The 13,602-nt window shown below is 37.2% G+C and overlaps 1 protein-coding gene across 1 annotated transcript in view; it reads right to left on the bottom strand.

Moving 5' to 3' along the window:
• The window catches only part of COL25A1 (collagen type XXV alpha 1 chain), a 304,703-nt gene continuing 291,101 nt past the window's right edge, over positions 1-13,602 (bottom strand). Inside the window, exons 39-41 of the mRNA XM_071808204.1 lie at positions 9,683-9,769; positions 6,826-6,864; positions 1-5,474 (exon numbers count right to left, since the gene is read on the bottom strand). Of these exons, the coding sequence (XP_071664305.1) occupies positions 5,439-5,474; positions 6,826-6,864; positions 9,683-9,769 (162 nt within the window). The 3' untranslated portion in view covers positions 1-5,438. The remainder of the gene's footprint in view (positions 5,475-6,825; positions 6,865-9,682; positions 9,770-13,602) is intronic.

Raw genomic sequence — 13,602 nt, 5'->3', positions numbered from 1 at the left:
TTTTATTGCACACTGTAGGAAAGCGGGACATGTTGCAAAGGCCCTGATTTTTGTGTGTATGTGCAAACCAAATGACATGACCTGCACTAGATGTCAGACTACAGATTGGCACAACGCAACACACACATTTTCCAATCCAGACCAGAACAATTTTGTGCATCAACACTAATAACTTTATAACTATCAGCACCAATGGTTGGATTAATATTTTAATAATTACACACTTTTTACATTATGAAAATAAATCATAAATAGTGTAAAAATAATTCTGAAGATCAATTTCTTACAAGCAAGAAACAAAACACAAAGTACAAATCTGAAGGAAAACAAAACAGTATTCAACTGAAAACCAAGGAGAAATTTTAATAATAGAAACAAAAACATGCTGTTTGATGGAGTTCAATTCAGTCAGGACCAGAGGCCACAAGAAAGTGGTAATTAATAACAAATTAAAATGGGTGATTAAAACCTTGCAATTCTTTACACTACTCTTCGAAAGAGGTCCCGTGACATATTTACAGTGCTAAGATGCAAAATATTTCTAGTATTGATAATATGATACTCACCCATGTGTTTTTCCCCCAAGCAGCATAATCCTTGCCAAATTACTTTTCTTAGTGTTTTTATCTCCTCTACTGCATTTATGAGACCATTTGCAATACAAAAATAATGGCACATATAGATGAACTTAAAAAAGTAAAAAATACAAATAAAAATATATAATATTTTCCAAATGAAAAAGTCAGATACATACATCTTAGTAATATTTTTAAAGTTGTGTGATATTTTCCCAAACATGTACAATAATATAAGAATATCCACATATATGTTAACAATATGTAAAACATTCTTCTACCAACCCAACTCTTCACAATACTTCAGAGAAGTGTGCAAGTACCAATGTTATCTGGGAAATTACTACAATTTCTTTTTTAAATAGAGACAAGCAAACCACTAACGGTCCCAGGTTAAGTTAAGGCCCCCTGTTTTCCAAAGAAAATTCAATTTTCAAGTAGTGTTGATAATTGGATGCATTTAAAAAAGAAACGAAACAAAACCAACACTCCAAATCCTTTTTTAAAATACACGCTCCACTAGTTTTGTGGAGCATCTTTTTCAAATTCTGTCAGAAATGATGGTGGCAGGCACTTGTTTCTAACTGCATTTAATGTATCCAACCACCATGGAAAACACTTCAATAACAGCGGGTGCAAGAAAACCTTCATTTGTACATTACAGCAACATTCAGATCCATAAAAGCAAGTTGCAGAAAGGAAAAAAAAATAATAACCAGGTGTTAGTTTTAATTCTCATCACTGAAATTGAATATTTTTTTTTGCATTGGCTAAAAAATAGACTTTCTTTTGACTACTGTCTTTGCAGATGTTAGTGTTTTGTGTGACTCTTTAGTGTGAAAATTTAGGTCTCCCATTAGATAAAAAACAGAGATGTAAAAATGTAATTTAAGATGGTCAAGCAGCAGAGATCATGACATTTGAAAGGAAAGCTCACCTTCTGCGTGCCTTGAACATCTTTCTTCACATTCCATGGACTGGGAGCATCTCTGTAGTTGTTACACACTGAAGAGGTCCTGGTTTAGGCAAAACCCCACCACTGAAGGTGATATTCCCCACGTTACTACTCACTATACCTGGGTCCTTCCTTCCGCACGTCTCACAGTGAGTCTCAAGGGAAGGACACCCCACTCTCTCCATGTCATCGCTGGGGACAGAGAGGCACAGTCAAGGGAAGACCCTTGCATGGCTGAGCCCAGGTTGACAGTCCCGGTCCTGCAGCAGTCAGTGGGACAACTCTCTCTAAACCCTGATGGGATCCAGGATCTGAACCACATCTCCTGATGTAGCTCCACCTTCCCACAGGGACCAAAGGCCTGATTGTCTCATCTGGGTTTGCATCATCTCTCCTGCTGTGCAGTGGAGCAACTGATGCTCATCTGCACTCTACCACGAGTGTAATGCTCAGTGGAGCCAATGCTAACTTTCCACACTGTACATTAATCTTAAGAATTACCCTTTTTTAAACACTATACGTTACACACGTGCTGATACACTGATTTGATCATCCTCAACTCATTCATAATACTTACACGGTAGGCTAAAAGCTTATACAAACAGCTGGATGAAGAATCATTCTGCCTTGCTACGCTATCAGAACATGACAACAAAATCAGCAATAAATAAAAATATAAATCAAAAAAATACACTGTATCATTGTTCCATGAATTAACATTTCATGCTTTACCTCAGGAAAAAATAAAAAGGGGTCCAAAGCATCCAGAAAGAAAGATTCCCCATAGTTAATCTATGTATATGAAGACAAAGACCACTTATGTCAGACATATTCTATATAGTGCTCAAAAGATTTGCTGCTTCTGTAGCAGGACTTCTGCACAATGTGGTTGTAATACACCAGAGTAACAGATGATTACAGACTTTGTATGAAACAAATACTGAAATATCTCAAAGAAACAAGAAATAATAATTCCCAAAAAAGTTAGGGATATAGAAACTGTGTAGACTAACACCACCACACATTTCTACAACTGAAAAGACTGGTAGAGGAACTACTGTTCCAGTCACAAACTAAACAAAACAAATCATTTCTATTTGGAGGAATGCTACTAAAAGATATAAAAACACACAGGTGGTTCAAACTGTAGGTTTGCCATCAAAAGAAAAAATGTACTAGCACCAAAAATAGTTGCTTTTTTAAACAAAATAAACACGTTGCAAGTCTTCACAGGGCACTTTTCTTGATGAAATAATACTAAACCCAAATTATTTTGTCTTATACTGAATATGCAACTTCTCTAGATGCTGTTTGGTTTCATTTCAAGTCAATCTTTGAGATGCACATATTCATGTAAAATCTATGTATATAGTTTAGCAAATTAAATTGTTTGTCTGCTATTCACCCATGGTCATTTAAATAGAATGAACCTTTCATGCTATTGAACAATACAGAAGCTTTAAAAAGTTAAATTAGATTATTTGGAAAAAAAGAGTATCTCTACCTGGTGGGAGTTAAAGACAGAAACTACTTTACAAAACAGAAAAGAGGGTTGGTAAAGGTGCTTAAGTATTTCTTCAGCAGTGTTTCAGTTTCAGAGAGTTAAAGGAGAATTGAGTTTTGACTAACACTAAACAGTAGTGTCTACAATAATTTCCTGAATTAAGAAACTATGAAACAAGGTTCTGCTAGATTTATTGAGGCATATAGAAATGGATGCTATGAGGACAGTTTAAAAATATAGATATATGAATTTAAGAAAATATCAAAGTGCTAACGATAGCATGCATATAATAGCTCCATATCTTGTTGCTGTTTCTTAACATGAGTTGTGTTTGTGGACTCTCTCAATATGGGATTTCTAAAACATCCAGCCAAATGATAAACATCCTACTTGATTTTGGACTCGATTTCTCTGAGGAACATTTAAAAAAATATTTTATCTTACTGTATGATTGCCAGTATTTGATATTTTATAGAAAAGTTGCAGCTATTAGTCTTCACATCAATAACATATCTAGCCAAATGGTGCCAAGTCAGGACACAGGCATAAGAGACTCTTTTCTGTGGAGAGGGCAACTTGTTCCTCAGCCTGTTGTTTTTAGACACAGTGCAGAAGCAGAGTAAAATTGGCAAGTCAGGGAGGGCTTACATGTCGCTCCTCTTGTCCCCTTTCTGCAAAGTCTCGCATTTGTATTACTGCTGTAGCACTTTATATTAAGTTTTTGCCATGTGAAGGCTTTTACTATTGTAATCTTGATTATTCAAATAGGTTGATACTTGTATCTCTGAAAATTTAAGCGAAGAAAAACATTTTTTCCCCATAGGTGTGAACATTTGTTTATTTCTTACTGTTGGAAAGATGGAATTGAGCAGTAAATATAGATCTATTCAGTATAGTGAATTCATCTACAGTCTCAGAATTTTGTTTTTATTAGTAAGATACTACTAGATAGAGGCCAGTAAATTAAGTTTCAGTTTTTAAAACCTCTGGAAGATTTTTCCCCTGTGAAAAGCTGGTTTTGTCTCCGATATACCAAAATGGCAATAAAGACATAGCAAGGTGAAAGATCGCATTATAGTGGCATTTTCATTGATCTGAGGTTGTGAAGCAACATGAAAAGTGCAACCACAGCAGGTCACAGGATTTAGAAATGACTGAGCAAGGAAAAATGTGCGTTCAAGGAGGGCAAGGTGCCCCCACATGGACGGAGACAGGTTGTCTTCCTCAACTTTAGTTTTGGTCTACATACGAATGACATGTTTCGGAAAAGTAACTAAAGGAGCTTGTGATCATCCTGCTATACACTAGGAACAGGAATGATATAAAAAGAATTTCCATCTGCCAAATATGGCACCATTTCTCATAAACTAATCTCTCATACTAACTACAGTGCACCATATGAAGACTCAAATCTAGAAAAAAATACCTCGTGGCAAAAAAATACAAATGTGCACAAAGTAAGCATTTTTAGCAATTAAAAAAAAAAAAAAAGCAGAGAAGCAAAACTTTGCCAATGTTTCTGTAGAAAGCCAGTCATATGAACAGAAGTGGAGAAATAACAACACATTGAACAGCGTAGCACAATGACAAGTGTGCAGTGGTAATCACACAGACTTGATTCTCTCCAATGTAATATTGTCCACTAAGGTCACTGTAACAGCCAAAAAAGAACAAGATGAATAAATCAGCCTGTGAAACACAAAAATAAATTATTTCCTTTTTTAGACTTAAAGGCTTCAAAGACTCTGAAATAAAAACTGTTAATACTGAAACAAGATGAACATGTGGCTTGAAGTATTTTCTTCAATACCATCACCACAAATGTTGAACAAATGTTTATGGCAACAGTTACGGAAGAAGGAAACAAAATTAACCATAACTTCCAAAATTCTGCAGAGAAGTTCAGCTAGTTTTGTGTAGTTTAAGGTGAATCACCCGAAAACCACACCATGGTACATACGTCTCTGGTCAGTTCCATTATCCTCCTCCTCCAGAGGATGTTCCAATTCATCCCGCCTCAAAAATGCTTTTTCCTCCAGCAGTCCCAGAATACAATAGGCAGAGCACAGACTCTGTCCATCCTTGAGTAAGGTTGAGAAGCTTCTGGTCTCAGGTGGTGTCTGCCATCAAATGATCCTTGCAGCACCTCTGTGACCTTTTCAAACAACGCACAGAGAAGTCTGGTTTCTTCTTCAAACTTCTTTCCTTCTTGATTAAAGACTCGACAGGGCCTGTCACGAATGTCTTCACGACTGTGAGCAGTGCAAGGCAAACCGATGTTGGTTCGCAGGCGGGACCCTCTTTGATCAAAGGGGCCAGGTGACCCACAGGACTAGAAGCCATCCACCTGCAGCTGGAACTCTATTCCCCAAAAATTCAAGGCCTCTTTCTATCCTCCTCTGGTTTATCTCTTTTTAGCAATAAGCCATGGTGTGACTCCCTTGAGATGACAAAAGGAAATGATTCAGAAGCTGGAATCGAAGGTCATTGTGAGCAGCCATTTAGCACGTGACGTGATCACACAACAAGCAGGTTTGGCACACAAACTCATGCTTTTAGTTCATACAAGCAGATATGGTGGCGTGAATCAGTGAAGTGTTTAAGATGGACATGGAAGCAAAGTCAGTAAACTCCAATGGCAGCTGGTACAGTACATTTCATAGCATTTTGCTCTTATTTGGTCACAGTTTCTTGTAAACTAGTTCATGGCACTCATTGTCCATGCAGGTCCACAAGCCAAAATATAAGAATTTACAGAAATAATTAGATTTCTATTATTGATCATTGTATTAAGATCTCTCTCTCATTAGAGAGAGAATCTATGCAGGTTTACCCTGCAGTTATATATCATCTAACTGCAGATGTAAGTGAAAAAACAAAGATGTACACATGGACTATTGCAAACAAGTAGAAACAACTACATGTAAACATATCTCAGACTCATAAAATCAAATTTTCGTTTTTCAACTATAAATACAAAAAGTGGAGCATTATATACACAACTTCATGCTTGTAATGTTAGATTCATCACTGCAGAGACAAAAAAAAGATACAGATTAATCAAATTAGTAAATCAATAGTTCAGATTTCTGTTCCAAATGCATAGATAGGGCAGAGTTCCAAATACGGATAGTTATTTCCTCAGCATCACCCATTCTTCAGAGATAAGTGCACCCAGGATTCCACTTATGCTTTATGTTTTTTAGTGTATTATATACCAGTATTCCTCCACCTACATTATTCTGAATACTATGGTTTTAAAATTAGCCCCACCTAGGTTAAACCTTTACTAAAATAATGTTGCCCATTAACATTAGCATACAACATAACAACCAGGAGAATGTATTGAAGAACAGAAAGGTCAGGCAAAGAGAAGGGCAGGATGCACTGTGCTTCTACATACCCCAAAAAAGTAATAATAGATGAATATAAATATTTGATAAAAATACCACATCCATGAGCTTTTGTAAAGAATGGGAAGACATGATCACATGCAGAAGCCAAAGGATGTGTGAGTCTTCATATGAAAGAGAAAAGTCTTGGGCTTTCCAGAAATCTAATGCCAACTCCTTCTACACCACTGCCTCAAATGAGTTATTACTTCTATGTATATTACAACCTCATCACACTAATCACTGTCATGGAGAGGTCTTGTTTTGCCCTGCTACATGCATCTAGATGTCTAAGAGGCTCTGAAGTATATCCTGATACTGTTCAGCATGACCGTGACAGGGTTTTCTGCGTGCCAAGGATGTACTGCCCCTGAAAAGAACAAGCTCTGCCCATCCTACCTTTTGCCAACAGCCAGGCATTGGTAATCCATCGGGACCCTGTTTCAAGGGGAGGTTTAAAAAAAAAAAAACAACAAACAAAACATAGTTGAGATGACAGGACAAATAATCCATCAATATCTGTTAGAACAGCTGAAGCAGCTCTGATTTTTTATCTAAAAAGTAGCTACCAATTCCTAAGTTATTTTCTCTCCTGTTCTCAAGGTGAAGGAAAAGCCAATGGAGAGAAGGTTTACACTGTAAAAACATATGCTCACCTCTCTACCATAAAGATTTGTGTTTTTCCTAAATCATTAAACATCTTCATCAGTTTCTTATTGTTGTTAGAGCTCAGGCTACATATTATTTTAAATATAATCTGTTATGCACAACAATCTGTAGCTGAATGTACAAGATCAATGAGCAAAAAAATATTATCACTTTTATCTGGAGAGTATTGTGTTTGGTGGACCCCTAGTACACAGCTAACCCAGTGATAAGATAGACTCAAATCTGAGTAGGATCTTTCTGTTCACTTTCATTCTTAGCTTTTGAATGAAGCAGCAAAATATTAAGGCCTGAAGGTACCTCAAGTGAGACAGTGGAAGAAAACATCAGTGGTGGGAGCAGAGCAGGACAGCAGCACTGACTATTTCATTGCTTGGACAATCTGGCCATCTAATTTCTAATGTAAGTGACACTCACTCGATTTCTTTCCTGTCACCACTCTACTTTGACATATCTCCATGGATCCAGTAAGATCAGAGCCAATTTTTGACCACAGTTACACTGGTTATCATGGAACTAATTCCAACTTACATGGACATGCAAGGCTTGTCCGGAGAGTTATATGCTCAGAATTGGGAGCACATATCATGTTACTAGACTACACATGAGCAGAAAAAAAGATCAGGCCTTGACATTTTATAGAATATAGAATAACAATACTTCTTATGTGATTTTACGTGTGAAGGCAGTGGTTAATGAGATTTTTTGAATGTGTTTGCTTGAAATCTGCTGGCAACATCTTGGTGCCTAAAGCAAGAAACCGTCCTGTTTGCTTAGCAGCTTATTCTGGTGTTTACCTATGAACACAATGTTAGTCATCCAACAACAATGGTTAGTGAATCTCCAGATAGAAATGATAATATGGAGAAACATTTTTAAATTACAAAAGCATGCTTGATTATCCCCAACAAAATATGAGATATGGTTACCATTAATTTGAAGCAAACAAAATGGACTATGGAATAATCTTAATGGACTATGTATTTAAGATTAAAATCCATTGACTTCTAATTTGAAGTGCTACAGTTGAAATAAAATCTACTTAATTTAACATTCATCTTAAAGAACCGTGCTTAACCACCAAACAATATCAGAACATGCAGATCAAATTTTACTGTGAATAATTAAAAAGAATATATTCCTTGTATCTTTAGGAAATGTATGTCTTTTTATTATTTTTTTTTTTAATGAAAAAGAATTTAAACTTAGCTTGCCATTAAATTGAAATCACTGTTGCCAGATTGGTACACAGGAGAGGGTCAACAAGTAGCATTTTAGTATAGGTGGGAACTTGAATTCATGCTAACATAGGGTGGGGAGTGTTCTGTGTATTCCAGGAAGGTAAGTTTCAAGGGAAGGACCATTAAATTGAAGACATTAAATAACAAAGACAGTGAGGATTTGGGCTGCAGACCGTTATCTTCTTACAAATCTCAGGTAAGCTTTTAGTTTCCAAATCTATTTGAATACTATTTGATGAACAGGCCAGACACAAAAAATATCACTTCTGTAAAGGTCTGGAAGACGAGGCTCCAGCTTGGCTTACTGGAAACCTGTGACTTGATTTTTAGAAATAATATTTACATCATTCTGTACGTGACTTCTTATTTTGACTAAATCCTGAAAACATGCACCCTAGATTGCATGGGTTTGGAAGGAAGTCCAGGGCGCAGAGTAGCTCTAGGACAAGCTTGGGCAAAGAACTGAGCCAATGCAGACAGAAGTCATCAGACTTGATTAGAAGTGGACATTGTTCTGGATTTCTACAAAGACTTGGGTTTAGGGTGAGTAGGGCAATAGGTATTTTGTGAGGAAAATAACAAACAAATGGTTCTCAGGGAAAATGTAGGAAGGACACAAACTTTTAAATTGCCATGTGATGTGGGAGCAGACTGCTGAGAGTTAGGTTTGAAGTGTCAACAAAAATGTGTGTTCTCTCATCGAGGTTATGATCACTGAAGCAGCTGGTTTGTTCATGCACATGCATGTGTTACATGAATAATGTAAAGTCAGCTCAGAAAAACATTACATTGAGAATGGCTGACCACAAACAAAGGAACCGCATGCAGGGTTGGTAGGAAAGAGAAATACTGTACCAATTGGCAAGGGGCATCCAGCCCATCCAGGCCAGGCTGGCCTGGCTCCCCTTTTTCCCCCTTAATTCCACGGAATCCCTGTTTGTAAAGATTAACTTGCAACGTTACTGTCAAGGAAATGCCTTCAGTATTGACTTAGCTGGAGTGAACAAATAACAATAGGGAGGCAAGAGGAGCAAGCTGAGCACTGTGGTGGCATTTCAGCCTGTGGGGCACCAACTCTGGCACATCCCAATTTGGTTCCTTTTTAACATGTTCGGCAGAAAATAACGAAAAAAAACCACCAAGAAACTCCACGAATTTAGCCTCAAGGTCTAAAATTTGGTGCTTTAAACCAAATTAGGAGGTTGGCAAAACCTCCTCCAGAACTTTCCAGAAGGTTAACAAAAGGCAGCAGGTAACACAGTAGCTGGTGCTTGTTCCTCTCCCCTCATTTCTTATTCCATCAGTCTACAGCAGGACAATCGATTGTCTAATACACAAGTGAGACGTACCAATGGGCAAGGTGCATCTAATCCAGGAGCACCCTGTTCTCCTTTCTCCCCTTTAGGCCCCTTTTTGCCTTTCTTTCCCTTTTCCCCCTGCGGATACAATGGTTTGGATAAAACAAGTTTGATTCTTTTGGAAAAAAAAAAAAAAAAAAGAAAGATTGGTTTAAAAGTTTGAGTTTTTCTTTTTAAGCCAATGGAGAGCTGAAAGGACACTTACCACTGTGTTCTGGTTTGGATGGTGCATTATGTGGAAAAATAAATTACATGATCACAAGCAAGAACTGCAATCAGTGGGTATTAGTCTGTGTCGGTATTTCATATCAGTATTATGAATGTTTTGAATCCTAGAACAGGGCTTGAAATCATTGATTTCTTGAGACAGAGGCAAATCTGCAAATCCCCCCAAACCACACTCCAAACCAGGAGGTCTCCTGTTTGCTCTAAGTGGTTGTACCAAAGTGCACACACACACTAAGCTGCATTTGTCAGCTTCTAGAGAAGATTTACCGCTAGTCAGGTGTAACTTTGCGAGAGCAGAGTACGTCATCACACTTTCTGTAAAGCAGACCTGTGGCACGGATACCTCACGGGGACGGCTGGTCTCTGGCTAAATTCTATCAGGTTCCATAGTGTCACATGAAGGGTGAACTTGGCCCAGTGCATCCTTTGCTGAACTGACCCTTTGCACCCTGGTAAGTTTGGGACAAATCCTTTTCTCAGTTGTGTCCACAAGAACCCACAGACATCACTGAGGGGGCACTCCTGTTGCTCCAAATACAACGTGACCATTTCAAACCCTGTTACAGGAATCAAAACATTTGAACTGCTTGATGGACAGGTACTATGACACTTTCAATCATTTCATCATGTCTCAATATGATAACCTAATCAGAAGTGATAATTAGATTATTCAAATATTCCAGCATTTAAATGTTCTCTTTACTGCAGGCAATGTTTCATCTCCTTATTTTTCTGAAATTTAGTGATTTGTTTCACACTGATTTTTCTTTTTAACTGAAAAACTTTCAGTGCTTTAATTACTCATGGAAATGAGTTGAATCCCCTCAACAAAGCTACCTGCAAAGATGACCTCACCTTCAAGCAGTATATGATGTTTGGAGAGTTCATTGTATAATTGATTTCACACCAGTTGATCACAATGGTAAATGAGTTTCAGGTTTGCTCTCAATTTCACAAAAATCAAAAAAGGTTCTGTTAAAAAAAATGAAACAAATTGGACTAGGATTGTAAAAAATGGGATAGGAAGGATGAGTAAATCAGGAATATCACAAAGAAATGGGAAAAATAGTCATAGGAAAATTAGTATGACATTGGAGAACCAGCAAGCAAGGTTGTGGCTATTGGGAGGATTTAATTCGTGAGGAAAAGGGTAAAAAAGACAGAGGAATTTTTAGGAATGAAGGTAGAAGGAGAAGGAAGGAATGCCCCTTTGGAAAGACGGACGGATTTTGGCAAAGCATAGTAAATAGGCATTACACTAGTTTCACAGCAGCACAGAAAAACTTAATCCATTAACAAAAGAGAAAAACTATTTTTACACAATTTAAAAAATAATTAGCTATATAAAACATGAAGGAAGGCACATTATTCATTTAAAATCACAACATACTTGACACATTCAAATGAAAAAAATCTTTTTCCATGAACAAAGCATTCTGCATTCATGACACAATAGCAGCGAAGTTTCTGGTCTATCTTTTCTGTGTGCCAAAAAGTTGCAGAATACTATTTAGGAAAAAAGCAACCCAAACATTACCCTTCTTTACCAAATTCTGAGATTGTGATGTAAAAAAATCCCCATGAGAACTGTAAGTTGGCTAAATTTTCATCTGAAGGCTACAAACATGGTAGTGTAGCACAGAAGCCCAAGAGTTTCAGGGTCAAATCTCATGTTATTTGTGCTTAGTTTAACACTAATGTATTTGCTGTGAGTGTATGCAAGCATAGACCATGGACATACTCCAAAAATTACTCTGAAAATGGACAACAGTTTTGTTTCTGACTATCTTTTATGTCTTTGGGACTCAGATTTCTTTAATTTGTTTTACAAGGCAGCAGATAACTGTTTAAACTTGGTTTTGCAGGGCAAATCTCTGATCTTATTCAAACCAATGAAGCAGTCATCTTCCTGAGTATTTTACTACTTTTTCCATAGCCTGAGTTCTTGTCTTTTAACCTTCACCCCCTTACCCTGAACTATTGGGATCCACAGAAGATATGGAGAATCGATATCTGATGAAGATTAAAAATGAATGAATAAATAAAATCCTTCTTGCATTTGCTCAGTGCCTAGAGAAATACAAATTTGTGGAACTTCTGTAACACTGTTATGGTTGAAACAATCTCTAATCCTGACATGCACAGAGTTCCACAGAAAAAGGCTGATGCCTTTCCAACCACTGTTGTGATGCATCATACTCTTCTGTCAATACTCATAACAAGAGACACAACTGCATATTTGGGATCAGGGCCCCTTTCCCTCCTTGTCCCCACAACACAATCTCTGCCTTTTGTTAAGGGTTATTCCTTTTTAAAAGGATTTGTTTTTCTATTCATACAACCTGAAAATACAAAATCAATTGTACAAACCTGTTTCGTGTTGAGTGCTCCTGGACTATAATTTTATATGAGTAATTACAGCTAAAACACTTTAAAAAGTTATTTTTACAGCCAAGTTAAGCAGACATTATAATGCAAACACTGACTTGCTTTCACTGTAGCAGAACTACTGACAGGCTAAAATAAAAATCTTCAGTCTAAGACTCATCTCAAACCAAAGTAGTAAAGATTTATTCCCTGACTATCATAGCATATCTGTGGAAAAAAACATGTGCCACTAGTTTTCAATGGAATGTTAATTATAAAATATATTTTTGCAATGCAATTTGAATTAAGTTTCTTGACTGGAAACTTGCTAATCTCAACTTTTACAATGTCAGCCTAACAGCCAATACTGTAGGGAATATTTTAAAAAATAAGAAATCATGAGCTAGATATTCAACTTGTAGAGTGGGTTATTTCTGTTGAAATGGGTGCTGTTAAACCAATTTGGTCATAGATAATTAGTAATTCACATACGGAAAAACATCACAACTGATAAAATTTGTTATAATGAAAGCTTCTATTAATTGTGTTACTTTATGTCTTTCAAAAGTCAGTCTTCCATTTGGAAAAGGAACCATTGATGCAACTAATGTGGTTTTGGTGAAACCAGTTTACTTGCAAGATACAAGTATTCCCTTATTTCTGGAAAAAATGTGTCAAAACTGCACAACAGAAGTCATTTCCACGGAGGTCTCAGCTGTATCTTCCCTGATTTTTCACAGAGAAAGACCTTCCTTTGCCTTCTAATTTTCTTTGAATATTCTGAGAAGTTTTAAGGCAGAGACTCCATCTCTACAGACTTCCTGGCAACCTTCTTCATCTGAAAGCCCATAAGATAACATCTGAAATATCTGTCAGGCCAATTACTTTGTCTCATGCATTCTCCTCAAGATACAGGCTTCATCTTTTCCTGAAGGTTTAAGAGGATGGAGGACTAGACTTCCTAGGAGATGTGTCCTGCAGCCCAAGAGAACAAGGCCACACAGGCAGCTTGAATCTCAACTGAACTCCAAAAAGGGCCTGACCATGCTTTGTGGCCACATACAATTCCCACACACAATTCCCACGCCCTCCTGCAAGTGGAGGTCCTGCACTTGAACTATTTAATCAGTCTCTGGGAATAAAGAGCTAATACCCCAAAAGCATGATGTGAGTGCTAATTCAGCAGTTTTAGCAACTGGGCTCTGTGGTGGTTAGAAGTAGGGAAGATTTGCTCAGGAGGTTTCTCTGCATGTGTTTAGTCCCAAATTGATTTTTACTGAACATATTTCCAAGTCACTGTGTCTGGACAGTGAAAA

This window comes from Patagioenas fasciata, chromosome 4 (genome assembly GCF_037038585.1).
Source record: "Patagioenas fasciata isolate bPatFas1 chromosome 4, bPatFas1.hap1, whole genome shotgun sequence".
NCBI lineage: Eukaryota > Metazoa > Chordata > Aves > Columbiformes > Columbidae > Patagioenas > Patagioenas fasciata.
This window is presented reverse-complemented; position numbering and strand designations above follow the sequence as displayed.